Source organism: Cicer arietinum, chromosome 4 (assembly GCF_000331145.2).
Source record: "Cicer arietinum cultivar CDC Frontier isolate Library 1 chromosome 4, Cicar.CDCFrontier_v2.0, whole genome shotgun sequence".
In the NCBI taxonomy this organism is placed as follows: Eukaryota; Viridiplantae; Streptophyta; class Magnoliopsida; order Fabales; family Fabaceae; genus Cicer; species Cicer arietinum.
In genome coordinates this window covers 20,263,567-20,284,334 of record NC_021163.2, presented here as the reverse complement: position 1 = coordinate 20,284,334, position 20,768 = coordinate 20,263,567, and the positions used below count along the sequence as shown (strand labels likewise).

The window sequence follows — 20,768 nt, the reverse complement described above, 5'->3', positions numbered from 1 at the left end:
TTTAAAATATGTTCCCAAAATCATTAAATTTAATTAAAAAATAAAAAATATATTATTATGTGACCGTTGTTCAACAATAATATTTAATCAACAAAAGTTAAACTATATTTTATTTTATTTTTGTTGATTAAATATTTTCTTTGGACAACGGTCATGTGACAATATATTTTTTATATTTATTTTAATTAAACTTCATGTCTCTACGTATAAGTTTTTAAAAATGAATCAACATTGTTGTTGACTCGATTAAAATCAAATAACCTGCAAAAATAGAATAAAATTAAAGGACAAAATAACTATTTTTAAAATAGAAGAACCAAAATCGTGGAATTGAAAAACTTAAAAAACAAAAAATTTATTTTTCATAATTTTCTTTCCACCCTCCAATGCAGTTTTTTATTTATTTATAAAATGTCCCATTTCTCAAAAACATCTCATGATGTAGTAAGTTTAATTTTTTTTTCTTCATTTTAACATTTGAATAATTGTTAATTTAGTTAATAAAAAATAATTTAAATATTTGAAAAATAAATTTATATTAATAAAATAAATTAAATTAAATTGAAAAAAAAGATACATCAAAATTATTGTGGTTGACTATATGTGCCAAAACAAATAATGTGTCCCTAATATTTTGTAGATAAAATAATAATACAATTTTATTTGTTAACAACTCTATCCTATTTCTACTCCGATCTAATAAATAAAAAATAATAAAAACAAAATATTGGTAATGTAATAAAATAATAATAAATTTAAAAAATTCAAAATTATAATAATAAAATCAAACAAAATATCAAAGTTAACGTGGTTGACAAAATAAATAATGCGTTATATTATTTTAACAACTCAGTCCTATTTTTCATCGGAATATAATAATAATAATAATAATAATAATAATAATAATAATAATAATAATAATAAGGTAAATTATACCAATACATCAAATTTGAGTAGATGTGCCATCAAATTTAAAATGGAAGAAAAAATACCATAAAAAAGTACGGTTGCTCCGATCAAAACTATATACGTTAATGTATTTTCTCTTCCATTTTAATTTATTTTCTTTGAAATTATTAATATAATTTACTTTATTATTATTATTATTATTATTTATTATATTTGGAAGAAAATATGAGTGAGTTGTTAAAATAATATAACACGTTATTTATTTTTACACATCTACACAACCGCGTTAACTTTGATATTTTGTTTGATTTTATTATTATAATTTTGATTTTTTTTAATTTTTTTATTACATTAACAATATTTATTATTATTATTATTATTATTATTATTATTATTATTATTATTATTATTATTATTATCTATTAGGACGAAGTAAAAATAAGAGAAAATTGTTAATAAAATAAAATTCTACAAAATATTAGGGACACGTTATTTGTTTTGCCACTAGTCAACTGTGCTAATGTATTTTTTTCTTCAATTTAATATATTTTATTTAATTTTATCAACGTAATTTTGTTTTTTTAAATATTTTAATTTTTTATTAATTAAATTAAAAATTATTCAAATATTAAAATGAAAAAAAAAATTAAACTTAGTATATGGTCATATATACGTGGGTTGGATTGGGACGGTTTTGACAAAATACCCAATCGATTATCTTTGGATTGGGTTAAGTTCTAAATCCGTATTTTTTCATTTAACTCGAACTGAACTGAACCGACCCGATCAAAAATGGATTGGGTTGACGGATTTTATATAAATAACAACTTATTTTTTAGTTTACATAAAAATTTAATGATGAAATTATATTTAATACTTGAATCTCTCAACAACTATAAAATTTCAATTACATCATTCAGTTTTTTAAAAAGGCCAGCAACCTCTCACACTACATAAATAAATTCAACAACAATAAATCAATCAAATATAAAAAATCATGAATTATAATAAATGTCAACTTTAAGTCCAATCACTTAACAAGTTCCTCAAGTTATAGAAGGGAACAATTGAGAATATACAAAAACACATATCTATACAATATAATAAAGCATGATACTTTGGCAAATTTAACATGTGTCAGATAAATAGAGTGTTAGACAAATATAAAGTTTCTATTAATAGAAATAACATCTCATTGTGCATATTTTTTTTTAAAGAAAAAAAATAAAACTTCTATTACATCCACGACGAGATGATGCGTCCGTTTTGAAAATTTAGTAGTCAATTAAAAAATAAGAATAATAAATTAAAAATAAAATACAATCCATTACACCACCACAATTGTTTTTAAAAGTAAATACTACTTTAACAACAGCTTCAAATTAATTTAATTAAAAAAATTATTTTATTTTACGAATTCTTCTAATGCCTTTAGACTCTTCTTCTTAATTCGACGTAACCGTCTCTCCTCAATAATCTCACATCTTCAACGCCTCCCTTATGAATATCATTCATTATCTCATCTATTTGATTCAATTTCTCCAAAAAAGGAGTGATGGAATTTTGTTGTTAGAGTTGTGCGATTGTGGTTTCTGATTTTTGTCTAAACATAAACTTTATTTTATGCTATGGAAATGGTGTTGATGGATGACTAATTGGTTAAATTATATTTGTGGTCCCTTAACTTGATTTCAGTTAACGTTTTAGTCTTTTATCTTTTTTTTTTTTTCCGAGTTGGTCATTTATTTTAATTTTAAGTGACAATTTGATATTTTATGTTTTAAAATTTCAACAATGTTATCATTTTTTATACAAAAATTCAAAAAAATCATCGAAATTTTCAACCAAAGCCCATAAAATTAATAATCATCTTCAATATAATGCAAATTTTATCAAATCCATAACTCAAATATTCAAATACACTCATATTTTCATATTCAACAACATTTGTCTAAACATAAACTTTATTTTATGCTATGGAAATGGTGTTGATGGATGACTAATTGGTTAAATTATATTTGTGGTCCCTTAACTTGATTTCAGTTAACGTTTTAGTCTTTTATCTTTTTTTTTTTTTCCGAGTTGGTCATTTATTTTAATTTTAAGTGACAATTTGATATTTTATGTTTTAAAATTTCAACAATGTTATCATTTTTTATACAAAAATTCAAAAAAATCATCGAAATTTTCAACCAAAGCCCATAAAATTAATAATCATCTTCAATATAATGCAAATTTTATCAAATCCATAACTCAAATATTCAAATACACTCATATTTTCATATTCAACAACATCAAATAAATAATGAAAATATGAGTTTATTTCAAGATTTAAGTTATGAATTTGATTAAATTTGTGTTTTATTGAAAATGATAATAAATTTTATAGGTTTTGTTTGAAAAATTTGATGATTTTTTTGAATTTTTGTAAAAAAAAGGACAACATTGTTGACATTTTAAAACATAAAATATCAAATTATCACTTAAAATTAAAATAAATGACCAACTCGGGAAAATAAAAATAAAAGACTAAAGCGTTACTTGAAATTAAGTTAAGGGACCGCTGATGTAATTTAGCCGTTATTAATTTAACAAATTTGTGTTTCATATTTTTAGGGTGATAAAATTCAAGTAACAATGCAAAAAGCTCTTATTTCTTGAGTTGAGACTAAAATCTCTTATTTCTTGAGTTGAGACTAATATTCGTGAGAGAGTTGTGTACAACATTCGTTCTGTTGGCAACTTTCATTATCTTGGTATTGCGTCTAATTCTGGAACATATAGAACAACCGGACACCAATTCAAATTGAATTTTCAAAATGATACCGAGAATTAGAACCCAGTTTGGTCACAACCTCTCTGTACTCATTCATTTTATTCCCAGAAATTCAAAATATTGACATGAATTACTTTGGTAAATTTATTTCAATTTGTCATTGTTATTTTATTTTAGTTATTCACATTTTAATCATTATTTTTTTTTTAAATAGATGTTATGGAAGTTTTAATTGGAGTTGGACAAGAGAGAGTTTATGTAATGGAACAAGATTGCTTGAACTCTGTACCAATATTATTAGAGCAACTGTGATCACATAAAAAAAATCAGTGATAAGATTTATATACCAATGATGAATTTGGTTCCATCTGATCCAGCTTTCCCATTTAAATTTTAGATAAGACAATTTTCATCGTCGTTGTGTTTTGCAATGACCATAAATAAGAGTCAAGTCAATCTCCTTCTCAAGTTGGCTTGTATATAAAGCGACCTGTATTTACTCATGGTCAGTTCTATGTGACTATTTCACGAGTAAAGTCCAGGGAATGATTGAAGATTGTTATGTTAGATGAAGAAGGAAAACATCGACACACAAAATGTTGTTGTGTACAAATAAATTTTCAATAGTTTGTAAACATGTAGATGACATTATTTTTATGGTTAGATTTGTTTATTGTAGGTTCTTTTTTTGTGTGTGTATGAAATTGAATTGATGATAAATTTCAAATTATGTCTTTAACGTCAATGTCAAAAAAACTATGTCTTTAATGTCAATGTTAATTTAAATTGTTATATTATATAAATTAATATAACAATATATTTATCAAAATAATAATTTGTATCCGTGCGACGTACAAGTTACACTAGTCAATACTAAAAGCGAGGAGATAAAGAAGAAGAAATAATAAATAAGTAAAATATGCACGAAATAAAGCAATAACAAAAGAAAGCAGAGGCATATATAGAACAAAAGAAGAAGGTGGATGACTGATGAAAATTTGAAGAAGAAGAAGAGTAATGAAATTCTATTGGGCTGCAAAAAAAATTCAAAAAAAAATTATAACGAGTTACCGGGTCGGATTTACGGGTCGACGAGTTCAAATCATTGAACCTATTACCTGAACCTATTTTGTGTGTGTATGAAATTGAATTGATGATAAAATTCAAATTGTGTCTTTAACATCAATGTCAAAAAAACTATGTCTTTAATGTCAATGTTAATTTAAATTGTTATATTATATAAATTAATATAACAATATATTTATCAAAATAGTAATTTGCATCCGTGCGACGTACAAGTTACACTAGTCAATACTAAAAGCGAGGAAATAAAGAAGAAGAAATAATAAATAAGTAAAATATGCACGAAATAAAGCAATAACAAAAGAAAGTAGACGCATATATAGAACAAAAGAAGAAGGTGGATGACTGATGAAAACTTGAAGAAGAAGAAGAGTAATGAAATTCTATTGGGTTGCAAAAAAAAATTCAAAAAAAAAATTATAACGAGTTACCGGGTCAGATTTACGGGTCGACGAGTTTAAATCGTTGAACCTATTACCTGAATCAAATATAAGCAGATTTCAACGGATTGAGTTTGATCAGACCCAAAAATGACTGGATACAAATAAAAATTGAGTTAAGTTGGATTGAGTGATCGGATTGACGGATCGACTCGCAGCCATGTACTCCCTTAATATCACATCCCATAAATGCGACCTATTGAAATGACAATAAAATAGGATAATTTCGTATATGTTTTTCAAACTGTAACAACTTGATTAAATTTTTGGAAAAAAACTTCCATAAAATAAACCTCCAATGCTTTTAAAATTGGCTAAAGATATATTTGGATAAAAATATACTTCTAACTTGATTAATTAAAAAAAACATTTTAGAAAATTTAAAATATAGAAGGTGGAAAGAGAAGCAATATGCATTTTTTTTTAACAAAAGTAAAAAAACCGAGAGCCTCTCACTCAAGAGAAAAACCGTGAGTCGTGAACGAGAAGCTATTAACTTGGTAGTGTGTCCATTATGAAACGAGAAAAATGCATGGAAACGACGTCGTTTATTCCGTGGCTTAGCATAGGCAAGTAGGGTAAGCGTGAGTTGAGTAGTATATTTAACAGCGTTAAAACAGAAATCACTACCACTACAGTCTTACTACAGCGTCGCGTGTAAGAAAGCGACCACAAACAGAACCACTCATTGTCGTACGCGTGTCCCATCTCAGCTTACTCGAACCGCACAATCTCGATGACAACCGTATTATATTATTATTTCCCAAAATCATAAATAAATAAAAATAAAAAATAAAGATTTTGTTTCCGTGGAATAAAAACAGCGCATTTTCCATCCCTCCGTTTCGTGTCACCTTTTGGCGGTTTCAAGTTTTAACCTTTTTTTCAGTTTCACTCTCTCACTCTTCTCTCTCTCTTCAATTTAACACTGAGACAGAGTGAGAGATTCGATTCGATCTTCAAACCTATTTCTTCATTTTCTCTCCTTTCTTCCATAGGTTAGATCTCGTTCTTCTCTATCTTTTTATTTTCTTCTGAGTTTAGGGATCGATTTCTTCGAGGTTAGTTTACTTGCTTCGTGAATAATGTTCGAGGTTTTTTTTATTTATTTAATTCGTTCTTCTTATTTATTATCTTACTAACTTTGCATGCAGTTTCTCAGTTAACTCAAGTTTATTGATTAAAGTAGAAAAAATATTGGATTGTTTTGTGAAATGCTTTTTTTTCACTGTTTTTTTAATTATTTCAATCGATGCTTTAATCTTTTTTTTTAGCTAGCGTATATGTTTATTAATCTGTTCTTCTCATAATGCTGCTTATTGAAAGCTTCTTTTAGCTTTTTAAAAAAAATATGTAATAACGTGTTTTTATTGTGGTGTTTTAGTTTTAATATGGATTATGTTTGTAATTGTTGATGTGATTTAATAAGATTAGGGATGATTGTGGTTATTGCAGTCACTCTAGTGTGTGACTGAGTGTGTTGTTTGAAGCCAAAAAAAGAGTTTATTTTTATTTTGTTCTTCGAAATTGTCAAGGTAGGGCAATTTGGTCCTTCAAATGTAGTCCCTAAAATTGAAGACCAAAATGGTACTGAAAACAATTATGGGTGGAATAAGGGAATATTTATTGAGCATTGATTGGATTTTCAATAAGCTTGTCTCGGTAATCAGTACTACTTTTTTTGTGGCCTTAGCTTTGAGAATATGTGTGAATAGAAAAACATTGACAAAAAACTCGTAGCTAATCTGAGATATCAAAAATGTGAATTTGGGTAATCAAGTAAGAGAGCTTTATGGGAATTATTATAAGAGTGAAATAATCAGCTTTTGTTTTGGTTCTAACTTCTAATATATGGATATTTGGTGGTATGCACTCTTGATTTGAAGAGATCAATACGATATTTCTTATGGACTAGATTTGCTGCATGAATACTGATCTGAGTTGAGATTCCAAAATAGATTTATGATCTCACTTTCGATGATTAATGTTGGATATGTCCTGAGCTGGCAATGAAGGCTGGAAGTGGTTGAGGAGTGGTGGTGTTCCTGCAAGATGTACTGATGCTCAAATAGGCTAGGAGATTAAGATGAAGTGGACGAGTGCTTAGATGCCACATCTAGGATCCTTAGATTTTTTTTGTATGGATGGAATGGTGGTGCATGAGTAGGAGCCCACCTCCTGATCTAATACGGCTGAAATGAAGTTACAAAGGAGGGTCCTCCATAAAGAGAAGGTTTATCTTGGATTAGTACAGAAGGGTGATTAATCCCATGTAATTAGGTCTTAGCCATGATAAGCTGTAGGAAATACAATAATTTGAAAGTAGTATGCATGCATTATTGTCTCAGATATACAAATTAGGTAATTTAAAGCTATATGCTTTCAAACACTCTTATACTACTGCCTTAAATAATTCTTCATTTATTGCATTTCATTTAAGTTTACATGTGCAGTTTGATGTTAGTGGGATCGCGAGTTGAATCCTGTAATCGCACGATCATATGTGTCAAAGAGAGGGTAGCATGCTGCGATGCGATGAGATCGCAAGTGGTGGGATCGTCGCTGGGATTGCGAAAATCACGAGTTGGATTGCCGCAAACGATCCCAATCTGTGCCAGTTTTCTTTTTGTTGCTAAAAACCCTAATTTTTTAATTGAATCTGGTGCGGGTCGGGTTTAGTAATAAAACCTAGTTTTTTAAAACAAAAATAGAAGGACTGAGAGACACTTCTCGAGAAGTTTCCTTTGTTCTCGCGCACACTTCCCTTCCCTTCCCCCTTCGTTTTCTTCTTCCTCCACTGATTTAATTTTTTGTGTTGTTGCTCTGTTTTGTATTGGCACTCTGTTTTTGTGTTGTTGCTCTGTTTTGTATTGGTACTCTGTTTTTGTTTTGGTATTTTGTTTCTTGGTCTGTTGCTCTGTTTGGGTTTTTGTGTGTTGTTGCTTAGTTTTTTCACTTTTTGAGTTATTTATGAACTTATGAATTATGGTTATGGTTTATGAACTTACTAATAAATGGTTATAAAGTTAGTTTAATATTGTGATTTATAGGTTATTTTCTCCATCTATGATAATTTCTATGCATATATGTTCATAAATATATATATTATATATATAAACATTAATTGTTTTTCCCTATTAGTAGGATCTAATGATCTGTGCTACGATGCCTTAGTTATGATCTTTCAACCCCCTCTTGATCTTGCGTATACTCAATTTTTAAAACATTGGCGCAGTTTAACTGTTACTGCTTATTATTTCCATTTTCTGCCTTATAATTTGGATGTCTAATGTGTATCTTTTACATGTATAGAAGATTTTGCATTTTTAGTAATGCACAATAATGTGAATGCTATAGCATGCTTCTGTTCTACTTCTTGTCTTCATAAACATTTATGTTATGTGTAGATATAAACAAGAGACAAAAGAATAAACTAATGCACATTGAAATTGTAGGATGATATTCAAGAGAATATGAGATGGATCGGGAAGAATATTTGCGGAAGTGTTCCAATATGAAATGCCAAAGAGTAAGGATTTGGTTATTATGTCACGCCTTCAAGCACTCTTATCTCATAACTTACTATGTTTCACATTCTTCCGCATTTTGCCACATTAAAGGAAGTATCTGTGTTACATACATGATTATCTATCTCGTATTGGCATCTAATTATGCATAATATCAACTATTTCAGAATTAAGTAGGATGATGATTGCAACTATTGTAATTCATTTCATGGATGGAAGTAATTCATCACTGTAATCCCCGTGTTTTGATGACTTCCAATTTTCACATGTTTTGGGTTTGGAATAGAAGTTTCATTTTTGCAGAACATTAATATGCTAGCTTAGGAAAAAGATTTTTGTAACATCCCGACCCTTACCGTTATCGGCAATGTTAGTTATGATTATTGCTATATTGTAAGAAAATATCATTCAATTTGTTAGAGTTGATTGTTGAAAAACATCTCTAATGGGAGATTGTTGAGACATGTATATTGGTCATGTAGGGAATTTTATTCAATTAAATGATTCCACCATATTGTAGGATCCATATACATGATTGGAAAAATAGATAATGAACTTGGAAACATATCACTGCAACAACTACTACGAAGCCTTTTCCACTAGGTGGGATTGTCTAAATGGATGAATCAATGCAGTGACATATTATAATGTTTTGTCTCAATCTTCAGTATACTGGATCTTTTCACAAGCTTCATATAGAAGTGTTTTATGTGTGAAAACTTGTGTAAATTTATGTCATTGTTTCTTACGGGCTTCTTTTACTATTTAAACAAGCTGTGAGTATCTATATGTTATTGCTTAAAACATATTATTTATGATACCTCTTTTAAATTTTTCTAGGTTCAGGTGGATGAATCATATGCGCCTTCACTTCAAGATGATGAAATGGAAGTTGAGCATTTGCATGCAGAACCTAGAAATGAGCATGGTTCAATGGATGGTATATTGTATTTTAATGAGAATATAGGGAGATGCTATTATGCTGAAAATCTTTCCATAGGATTTGAATTTGGCTTGCAAATTAGTTTTCATGAATATGATTCTTAACTCTCGAATGACTAAGTTGTTCTTTTTTATTCTATCACTTGAAGTTCATTTATTAGGAAATTGAGTTTTAGTTTGACTATGTGTTATTTTTTTCTATTTGGTTTGTATCTTGTTACTGAAAAACTGGAATAAGTAAAGAAAAATGGAAGAAGAAGCAAGCTTTATGAGTGCCTCATTGTTGATGGAGATGGCTTAGGAGTTCAGAACTATGTTGCATCTTCAAAGAAATCAAACTTTTTTACTTTATATTTGAAATATCATGTTTGCTTAGATAACTTCTTATGGTTGATAAGACTGTGTTGACATTTTCTTATATGATATTTGCTTTCAAAATTCGATTGAATTTTCCTATTGCTATTGATGTTACATCTCACACTAGTGTGCTTACATTATTCATCAGGCAATTTGGCTTCTCATATAGCTCTGAATGACAAGGATGATTTGGAACTGGAGGTACTTGTCCAAACTCAGCTACTATTGGGGTGATGTTGACGCTAGTAGTTCATAAATTCTTCAATTTAAGCTGCTTAACATTATTTTTAATTATTTGTTGCTTTAGTCTATTCTTGCGCCTAATCTAATGTCAATGGCATGATATTTCCCTTTTACTGTTAAAATTGGTGTGTCATTTTTTGTTGGGTGTGAATATATTTGATAAAATATACTGCTAGGTCCTTGATGGATTCCTGGATGATGTTGAAATCGGTGATCTTGAAGGAACTGTTGGTTTTTCCGATGCATGTGGAGGGTTTTTCTTGGGTAAATTTTCAACTATCACAATTTTATCTTTTACTATGATGCTATCAACTATTACAGATTCACAATACTATCGCAGGGGAAAAATGATTAGTATCTGCTGCTTCTTTTTAATTTCTCCTTTCTGTTTTTTTCATATTGTAAATTATTTTTCCAATCTCCAGATTTTGATTTTGCCACCGACGTTGAGGTACTAGGCTCTGGTGCTTATGAAGACTCGCTTTTGGAAAACTCAAATTCAGAAAGTCATTCCCCAGGTTTTAGTGGAAGTAGCACCGCTGGTGGGATATCAGATTCAACAAATGTACCCAATAATTCACAATCTAAATGCAAAAATGATTCTTTAGATGAGACAGTTACCTACGATACACATGGAGTAAGGAGCAATCCAAGTCAGCCATCAAACATAGATTGCATGTACAACATTTCACTTGATATACAGCATCTGCATGAGTTGAACAATGATCATTCTTTAGCTGGTGGTATATTGTCTTGTAAGAAGGAAAATATTACTGGTGAACTATTCCGACCTGCTCCATCTAGAGAGAAGAGATTCCGAAAACCTACTCAGAGGTATATTGAAGAATCTTCAAATGCGAGATCAAAAGAAAAAGTACCAACTACTGGTGCAAAATGTAAACGACGTAGTTTGTCATCATGTAATGAACTTCATGTAAGAGTTAAAGGATTAAAAAAGATTCCATGCGAGAAGTCGAGTAATGGTAATAGTGATGTGACGCTTTCTGAGTTGCAACGTCGCAAGAAGAATCCAAAGAAAGAGGTACTGTTTTCTTTTGGGAAAAGTTTTAGCCCCCCTATCTTTGTACTTTCTTGAGCAAATGTTATTTTTTTCTGAATATTCTTTCCTTTGGAGATAGAGAGAGAGATAAAGGTTTTTTTTTGTATCTGTATAATTGCGGATGATTTAGTTTTACATTTTCTATCTTCTGGTTTTGGATACTTCTGTTTGATCTTGAACAACAATATTTGATGATTATGTGATCTATGTATAAATTTTATTTGTCAACTTGTATTCCTAGTAAATTTAGTCTGATGACTCCTAATGAATAGTGAAATTTGTTTTTAACTTTTATGCTATATTTGACACGAATTTGCTTCGTTATGTTTCCCTCCTCTCTTGGATCGAAGTCAGGTTTGGTTTTCTTGTACATATTTTGCAGTTGAAGATATCATCTTTGTTATGATAGTTCTTTTTTTAATCATTAAAGCGTGATTTTCAAGTATAAATTCTGAAGTTCTACTGCTGATTTTGTAATTGGACAACTTGAAACATAATGGTTCAATGGTTTGAGATGATAACTTCATATCAATATAATTGCCTAATATTCATGTCTAGTGGTCCACGAATCTAAGTTATTCTCCATTGTTTGATAAAACAATTTTGTTTTGTAGAAACTTGAGTATGGCAATGAGCCATCTTCCTTAGAGGAGTTTGAGGACGAAAATTTGGCACCAAAAAGATGTAGAACAAAAGATCGTAGAAAGCAGCAAAGGATGTGGACAATCGCTGAAGTGACGAAGTTGGTTGATGGCATATCTGAATACGGAGTTGGTCGATGGACTGATATACAGAGGTTTCTGTTTTCTTCAAGTTACCGAACTCCCACAGATATCAGGGTACTTTACTAAAACTTCACACATTCAGTTGTTATCTTTCTTCCAAATGCGTGTTTTCTAAGTATGATTTGTGCAGGACAAGTGGCGTAACCTTTTAAGAGCTAGTTCAGCACAGAAATTCAACAAGAAAGAGGTTAACTTTCTATTTCCTTTTCTGAAACTTTATTTTATCAATCAAAGGATTTACTTCATATTCTGTCATAAACTGTAAAGATTTTTTACAATGTCAATGAACTATAAGTTCATAGCTGTCATATTATTAAAATCGTTTGACTTTAATCATAACTACTTTTGAAATCATACATATGATTGATTATGATTTGTTGACAGTGTAATTCATAACCAAATCTTCACAAATCATAGGACATTAGGAACTTTAGTTAAGGACAAATTATAGGAAGTTAGGAACTTCAAAGCTATTTTTGAAAATATGCTGCTATATGAAATTATTGAGGATAAGTTTATGTCAACAACCATTTGGTAATTGTAGGGTGAGCAAAATGACAAGAACGGCCCCCGTCTCTTACCTTTTAGTGTGGCAAGCCGAGTTCTGGAGTTGGCTAAAGTTCACCCATACCCAAGGCGCTCAAAGAAATCACGCGATAGGCAAGTTGGTTCTTCTGTTATTGAAAGCAAAGATTCTTCTGCTGTTAGTTTTGGCAGAAGAAATGTACGTAGGAAGAAGTGTACTTAGAATCTTGTAAAACAGTCCAGTGAATTCATAGTCAAAAGAATGTTGTTGAAATTTAGGTATGACATTTGCACAATTTTGTACTTTCAAGTAATTTCTGCTTGTACATCTACAGAGGCATAGAAATTTCAATCTGTAAACGTGAGGAATCATTGGTTAGCCTTCATAAGTTTGCAATCCTTAATGCCTAACCCCTTCAATATTATGATTTTCTTGGTAAACCGAACGTAGTTATGATGATGCCTTACCATTGTGTTAGTAAGTAGCTATTTCCATGACTCCAAATGAATGGAACTTATGCGTGGTAGAGTATTTTTATATTCTTCTAATACTCTTTTAATTCTTTTTTTAAGGAATTTTTACTTATTTTGAAAACTTTATAAATAAAATAAGTGATTTTAGTTCCATAAAATAGTTCCTATAACAATAAAAATAGAAACTAAAATAAGTGCTTTTGCATATATGTTATTTTTTTTTTGTTAAAAAGAAATTGTTAAATTGAACGTGTTCTGAATTTGATGTTCTGAATTTGAACCTGAAATCTTGTAGTTGTGAGTTTATGATAATATTTATCATTCTTACATTGAAGAAAAAAAAGTCTTACATCTTAACTGTTATTATAGGTAAAAATTAACTATTTTTAAATATCTAATATTATTATTCATAAATGTAAATGTGATAAAGTATTTGTTCTATCCCATGAGTCATGTGCTCTAGGGTTTTCTTCTTCTAGAGTTATGGGGCTATTTCCCTCCTTTGTTGGATGTCTCCTCTCCCTAATCTTTTTGGTTTTGTCCATCGATACCCCTCATTTTCGTCCCGGGTTTTTGCTCTGCCAACTTCAACACCTCTCACGAAGGTTCATTCTTATATGTCAAGATCTCTTCTAGTGTGGATCGACCTCCCCATAAGTTACTGACTTCAATAACCCCATTCAGTCCTCCACAGGCAAACATGAATGTATATGAATTGATCTCAACCACATCCTCCACGATAGTTTCTTGGTTTGATTTCCCAAATGTTTTCTAGTGTGAAATATTTTGTTTGTGGATCTGTTATCGTGTTTTTTTGGTTTTTGTTGTGTTTTGTTCTTGAGTTTAGTGTGTTTCAAGTTTGCACTCATTGTGTTTGATGTTAAGACCAAGAGATGTTTGGTTGTATGAAATATATAGTATTTCGAGTGTTGTTCTATTAGTGACTGTTGGAAATCGCTCATTCCTATTTGCTCAACAAATGATTTATGCGGGCTGAGTTTGACAAGTTTCAAGAACTCGTATAATTGATTTATGTGTCCAAAAGCTAAAGATATGATATGTAAATGGATAAATTTAAAGATTGTGATTTCTCAACCCATTTGATAATGTTTTGTAAGTTTCTAATTTTTTCAAAGTGTATTTAATGCTAAAAGCTTGATTGTCTTAGATACATATGTTACTTTTAAAATATGGACGAGGAATGTCATAACACATTATGTATCCCTATGTTGGTACTTTCTTTATCTTATATGATGAATTATATTGTTTAATAAAAAAAAATATAACTATTCCTAGTATATTCTTCATTTTTACTAGTAAATTTAGTTAACGTCTTACATTAAATCTAAAAAATTAATCGTATTTAATTAAGTTCTTAATCTTTGTGAAAATTACTTTTTTTTATATATACTGTTTATGTCTTTATATATAAAATTTTGTTTACTAAATTACGAGAATTAAAAAGTTGATTGTAGTATTAATTTTTTTTTTTACAATTTGAATTGTTTTATTATTTTATCTTTGAAGAGAGATAATCAATTTATGTTTTACTCTAGTATTTATTACAAATTGTACAAAAGAAAGTAAAATAATTAAGAATAAATTAATAAAAAGAATAATTAATATAGTTAAAAAATTTAAAAGGTCAAAGTTTTATAAAAATAGACAATAAAAAATCTCAAGAGAGTCTAATATAAGAACAAATGTATGTAGTAATAGTGATAGTAGAAGTATGAGGATACTTTTAAAATGTAGTACTAGTATTTCATAAACAACAATGATGTATATTCAACTCAAAATTTTATTAATCGATACAACACATCATTTTATTTCTATCTCTTTTCTTATTACATTATCAACGTACCAATACACCATTTTAGTTTTATTTTTCTTCTTATCACAATATCAGTTTGTCACTCTTTATCTCTGAAAGTATATACGTGTTATAAGATTTCCACCAAACATTTTGCTTCATAAATAAGTGAAAGTTACACATATTTCCACCAAAAATTTTGGTTTCATAAATAAGTGAAAGTTACACGCATCAACTTCTGTGTCTACACACAATGCATTTAAATTTTGTAAAAAACCAAAAAAACAAAACTGTCGTGGCAGATTTGGAAACAGTAGGTTTTCAGTTTTCACATCTAACCGACGCAAAACTGTAATTAAAAGTTGAGACGGTATTTGAGTTTGAAAAAGAAGAATGAACGAATGAGTGGAGAGAATTTGCTTCCCAGAAGGAAGCATGGAGTGATATTAAAGAGATGGGACAATTTGGGAGAAGTGGGAACAAAATGATAATGTAATAATACACTGTGACAGCTCAATCAAATACAGGATTGCACGTGGAATAGGAGGAGGAGCATGCATACATACCATGTCTAATCAAATCATTCAAACTTACAAAATTCATATAATTTAAATGCATGCAAATTACCCTATGCGCGTTTATTCCTAGCTTTAGTCTTACATGTAAGACAAAATTAATATATTTAATCTATAATTTAAATAAAATATATTAATTTTTATTGATTTAATTTTATTCATTTTAAATTATTTATTATTTTAAAATATTTATTAACTTTTTCTATTTATATAGCTATTTAATTAGATATTTTAATTGACTTTTATTTTTTTAAAAGTAATTTAATTTGAAGTATAATCGATACTAACGAGAATTTGAATTTAAATTCATCATATTTTGTGAATTTAATTTCTTCCGTTAGATTAAATTCTTATTAGTTTATTTGACTAATTTATTATTATTATTTTTAATGACTTTAATTAATTAATTTGTACATTTTAATCTTCACACTTTAATTTACTAAAAAGTTAATATAACAATTTTTTTTTTTAAATGTGCGCCTATAATAAGATGAAAAGAGTATATGAATAGATATTTGAGGTGCCACCAACCATTTTCCTTTGGTTGTTTCTTTTAAGAGTAAATGACGACACATAATATCTTCACCCACCCGTGAGTACCGTGGCCCAAACCTCATGTGTACCTTATCTATCACATGTCCCATTGTGTACAATTGCATCATTATTAGATTTTCCAGTTTTTATTTTATTTTTATATATAAATTATTGGAGATAATATAAGTGTCTTGCACGGGTTTAATTCTTTTTTATGTTAACACATGTTTATTTATATTATATATTAATAATTTGAGTTAATATTTTTTTTAATAATATGGAAAATTGTTTGAAAAAAAACTTACAATATTTGTTGATACCTGTAAAAACTAATTTTAACAAAATTAGTGAATTATTTTTACTTTGAAATAATTCTTCTTATTATTATTAATATCATAATCAATTCACATGTTTATATTTAGACAATGTATGCATATATGCAACATACTTCTCATTTACATTAGATTTATATTATGTTGCTTCTTTAAAAATGTTTATCGTATATATATAGTCTCATTTATATTTCTATAATCGTAATATTATTTTTATTTTAATATTTACATACATTCTTACATTATGTTTATGTACATAGTACAATTGTGTAAAGAATGTACATAACATAAATTTTCCACACAAATTTTATAAACATTATTATGGATTTCGCTCGATAAAAAGTACAATGGGTTTTTGATTAAATTTATTCGTTAATTGTTTAATTTTCACTTCATATGATTTTTTTTGTAATTTTAATAATAATATTATTTTATTTTGATTATATTTGACAATTTATCCTTAGTTGATAACATTTTTTGTTTAAAATTATTAAAATACTCATATCATGTATCTGTTTCTTTATATTCAACCTTTTTCGCAAAAATAAAAATTAATGCATTCTTCATCAAATAATTTTTTTTTTATTTGGGTTAAATATATTGTAATCCCTATAAAATTTTAACCATTCAATTTAAATTTCTATAAATATAAATATAACTTTTAGTCTGTACAAAATTTTTATACGTATAATTTTAGTCTCTGCTACTAGGGCAATATATATTTTTGATTTTTTTTTAATCATGTTTATAACAATGTAAAAAATTTATTTAGAAAAGACGAGCTCAAAAATTTGATTTCTAAATTCATATTTTTTTTACTTTTATTTTGAATTTTTTACATTTAAAAAATTCACATTTAACTCATATCTAGTTAAAATATTAAAAAGATTTGTAGATGAACTTTTTATAATTTTTAAATATGCTTGCAAAAACCAATTAAAAAATTTAAAATTAAAAGATAATAAACATATTTCGTTTCAACAGAGATTAAAATTATTTTCTAAATAAATTTGTATGGACTAAAAGATGTAATTGTATCTTATCAAGTATTTGTTCTAAATGATAAATCAAATCAAAATTATTTTAGTAGTATAAGTAAACACCAAATTTTTAATAAGTACCAAAAAGATATCGTGACTTTAATACATCACTTTTAACAATATTAAATGATAATCGAAATTGCAAAATATAATAGTAATACTAATTGAGAGTAGTAAAAACTACTAGAAAATTTGAGAGGTGAGAATTAGAAGAGTTAAAATTGAAGGGTAAAAGTATTCAAATTTGTAAAAGAATTAAGGAGTTTTCTATTTCTTTTAGCCAATGATTTTGCCAAAGACGAAATATTCGAAAGCTTCAAATACATGTGTGTGTATATATTATTTCAACATCACACGAAGTAAGATTCTCAAAATGCAAAAGTACTCAATCTAAATATCAAACAAAAATATAAATTATTATTCAAATGTTTGTCAATTACCTCAATCTATATTGATTCTTGTGTTTGGCATTTTTTGATAAGTTGATACGACAGTTTATTAAATTACCATTTCTCTAACTTTAATGAAAATTTACACATTTGAGAGTTTTCTACCATTCGGATCGAAATCTTTCACAACTATTTACTTATATATGCATGAAAGAAAGGTGCATAATAGTGGATTTCAAAATAAATAAAAAATGTACCTTAAGCAATTTGAAACAATTGAATTTTGAAAAGGAACTATAAAGTTGAACTAAACTCACTCTCCCTTGATCTTTGAAATTATACAATTGAGTATAATGACATGGAGTTAAGTTAAGTAAAATTTATAGTTTTTATATTAAGAAAGAACAATGACTCTCGAAATATAAAAGAAAGAGAAAAATGTGGTATTTGTAGTCAAGATAAAATAATAAAGAGTTCACATAAATCAGTAGTTTGAGAATTTAAACATTTAGATTTAATACACTTTGATATACGTGAATTTGATGAGACTTTAACTAGAAATGAAAAATATTATTTTATCATTTTTGTTGACGAGATTGTTTTGACTATATATTTGTATATCTAATGAAAAATCAAAGTGTAGAGCTAGACATGTTTAAGATTTTTGTAACTGAAAATGATTAAAAGGTTTCGTGGTGATAAAAGAACATAGTATAATTCTAGTTTGTTTAATGATTTTTATAAACTACATGAAATTATACATGAAACAAATGCACCATATTAATATGAAATAAATGGTAAAGTTGGAATAAAGAATATAACTTTTATTGTATTAGTTGTTAATATTATGTTGAACTCTCATGTTGCATCTCATTAGTGGGAAATTTTTTATTGATTGTTTTCTATATTTTGAATAAAGTTCCCAATTTTAAAGTAAAATAATTCTTTATGAGATTTTGAAGAAAAGACAACCCAACTTGTCTTATCTTCGAACTTGAGGATATTTGGTTTATATCAGAATCTTTGATCTCAAGCAAGTTAAACTCGCCAGTAGAGCATATAAATGTGTATTCATTAGGTTGCAGTAAACAACAAAGTGTATATGTGTTGATACCTAAACTCTAAAATGATCAGATTCAAATGGTGTTGACTTTTATGAAAATATATTTCTTTTCAAATCGAGAAATAGTGGGGACACTGGAACAAGTCACATTCTCGTGATCGTGAGCACTGAAATCAACGAGCAAGGTGAAACATAACCTCGAAGAAATAAGAGAGCAAAACTTGCTAAATATTATGGAACTGATTATACGACCTATACATTAGAGGAGGATCCAACAAATCTTCATGAGGCTTTATCATCTTTGGATGTAAATTTGTGGCAAAAAGCTATAAATGATGAGATGGATTCTCTAGAGTCTAACATGACCTGACATTTAGTAGACTTGCCTTTTGGTTGCAAATCGATAGGTTGTAAATAGATTTTGAAAAAGAAACTTAAACTCAATGGAACTGTTGATAAATACAAGACTCGTATTGTAGCAAATGTTTTAAACAAAGCAAAAATATAGATTTCTTTGACATTTTTTCACCAGTCGCTAGAATTACATCCATTAGGGGTAGTAATTTCACTCGTTGTTATTCATTACTTGGTGGTACACCAAATAGATGTCAAAACTATTTTTTTTTAAATGGTGACTTGGAAGAAGAAATCTATATGGAACAACCTGAAAGTTTTGTAATTCATAAACAAGAAAACAAGGTCTGTAAGTTAGATAATTGTCTGCATGGTTTTAAACAAGCTTTTAAGTAATGACATCAAATTTTTTGATAACTTGAATATATGAAATGAGTTTAAAGTGAATGAAAGTGAAATGTATTTATTATAAATATGAAAATAACATTTGCACTATCATATGTTTCTATATAGACAATTTACTCATATTTGGTTTAAACATTCATGCTATAAATATTGTGAATCATTGTTGTGTAACAACTTTGATATGTAAGACCTTATAAAAACAATTGAAATATTTGAAATCAAGATTACTAGGTCAGAACAAAAAAAAAAAAAAAAAAAAAAAAAAAAGGATCAATCTCACTATGTTGAAAAGATCTTAAAGAAATACAATTACTTTGACTGTAAATCTGCTTGCACACCATATGATCCAAGTGTAAATTTTTTCAAAAACACTGGTAAAAGTGTTAAACAAATTGAATATGTGAGCATCATTGACAATCTTAGGTATGCACTACTTGTACTAAACTCGATATTGCTTACGTTATGAGACTATTGTGGAGGTTAACCAATAGACCTAATGTGGAGCATTGACACACTATTGAAAGAGTCATGAGATACCTTAAAAGGACGATGAATCTCAGAATACATTATCAAAGATTTCTTATTGTCCTTGAAGGATACAATGATGTTGATTGGAACATTTTATCAAATGATTCTAAAGCAACCAATGGTTATATATTTAGCATAATTGGAGGAGTTGTATATTGGAAATCGAAAAAACATACAATATTGGCTCAGTCCACTATGGAGTCTGAAATGATAACACTAGCAACCTCTAGTGAAGAATTGAGGTGGTTGAAGTGTTTGCTATCTGAGATAGTTTTGTGAAAAAATGGATGCCATATATGTTCATCCATTGAGATAATACTGCGACTATTGCAAAAAATGAGAATTGTTACTACAATGTTAAGAGATGATAGATACGTCGTAAACACATCACATTCAGAGTGTTATTTTGAAAATGATGTGTTAGAGTTGATCATTTTCACACTAATGAAAACTTAGCAAATCATTTGACGAAATGATTAGCTAGAGAGAAATTCCTATGCACATCCAAAATGATGAGACTATTATCTATAGATCCATGAGTCATTCATGATGGTAACTCAACCTAAAAGACTAAAGATCCTGAGAATTAGGTTTAATGAGTAATAACAAGTCGT

The 20,768-nt window shown here is 28.2% G+C and overlaps 1 protein-coding gene across 2 annotated transcripts; it reads left to right on the top strand.

The window, feature by feature from the left end:
* The first annotated feature begins 6,066 nt into the window (after positions 1-6,066).
* LOC101508866 (uncharacterized) lies at positions 6,067-13,088 on the top strand. Of its 2 annotated transcripts, none has more exons than XM_004497463.4 (9): positions 6,067-6,206; positions 8,664-8,737; positions 9,576-9,675; positions 10,183-10,235; positions 10,454-10,541; positions 10,703-11,319; positions 11,952-12,176; positions 12,253-12,309; positions 12,667-13,088. In XM_004497463.4, exons 2-9 carry the CDS (start codon positions 8,687-8,689, stop codon positions 12,868-12,870), a joined length of 1,395 nt encoding a protein of 464 aa, XP_004497520.1. In that variant the 5' UTR covers positions 6,067-6,206; positions 8,664-8,686; the 3' UTR covers positions 12,871-13,088. The 2 variants fall into 2 exon arrangements, with proteins under 2 accessions (XP_004497520.1, XP_004497521.1); XM_004497464.4 differs by having other exon boundaries at positions 6,129-6,269.
* Positions 13,089-20,768: the final 7,680 nt, after the last annotated feature.

Excerpts from the sequence above, each read along its gene's own strand:
- LOC101508866 (XM_004497463.4), top strand. The coding sequence starts at position 8,687 with ATGGATCGGGAAGAATATTTGCGGAAGTGTTCCAATATGAAATGCCAA. Across the intron at positions 10,236-10,453 it reads AGGATGATTTGGAACTGGAG|GTCCTTGATGGATTCCTGGA; the intron begins GTACTTGTCCAA and ends ATATACTGCTAG. Across the intron at positions 12,310-12,666 it reads AGAAATTCAACAAGAAAGAG|GGTGAGCAAAATGACAAGAA; the intron begins GTTAACTTTCTA and ends TGGTAATTGTAG.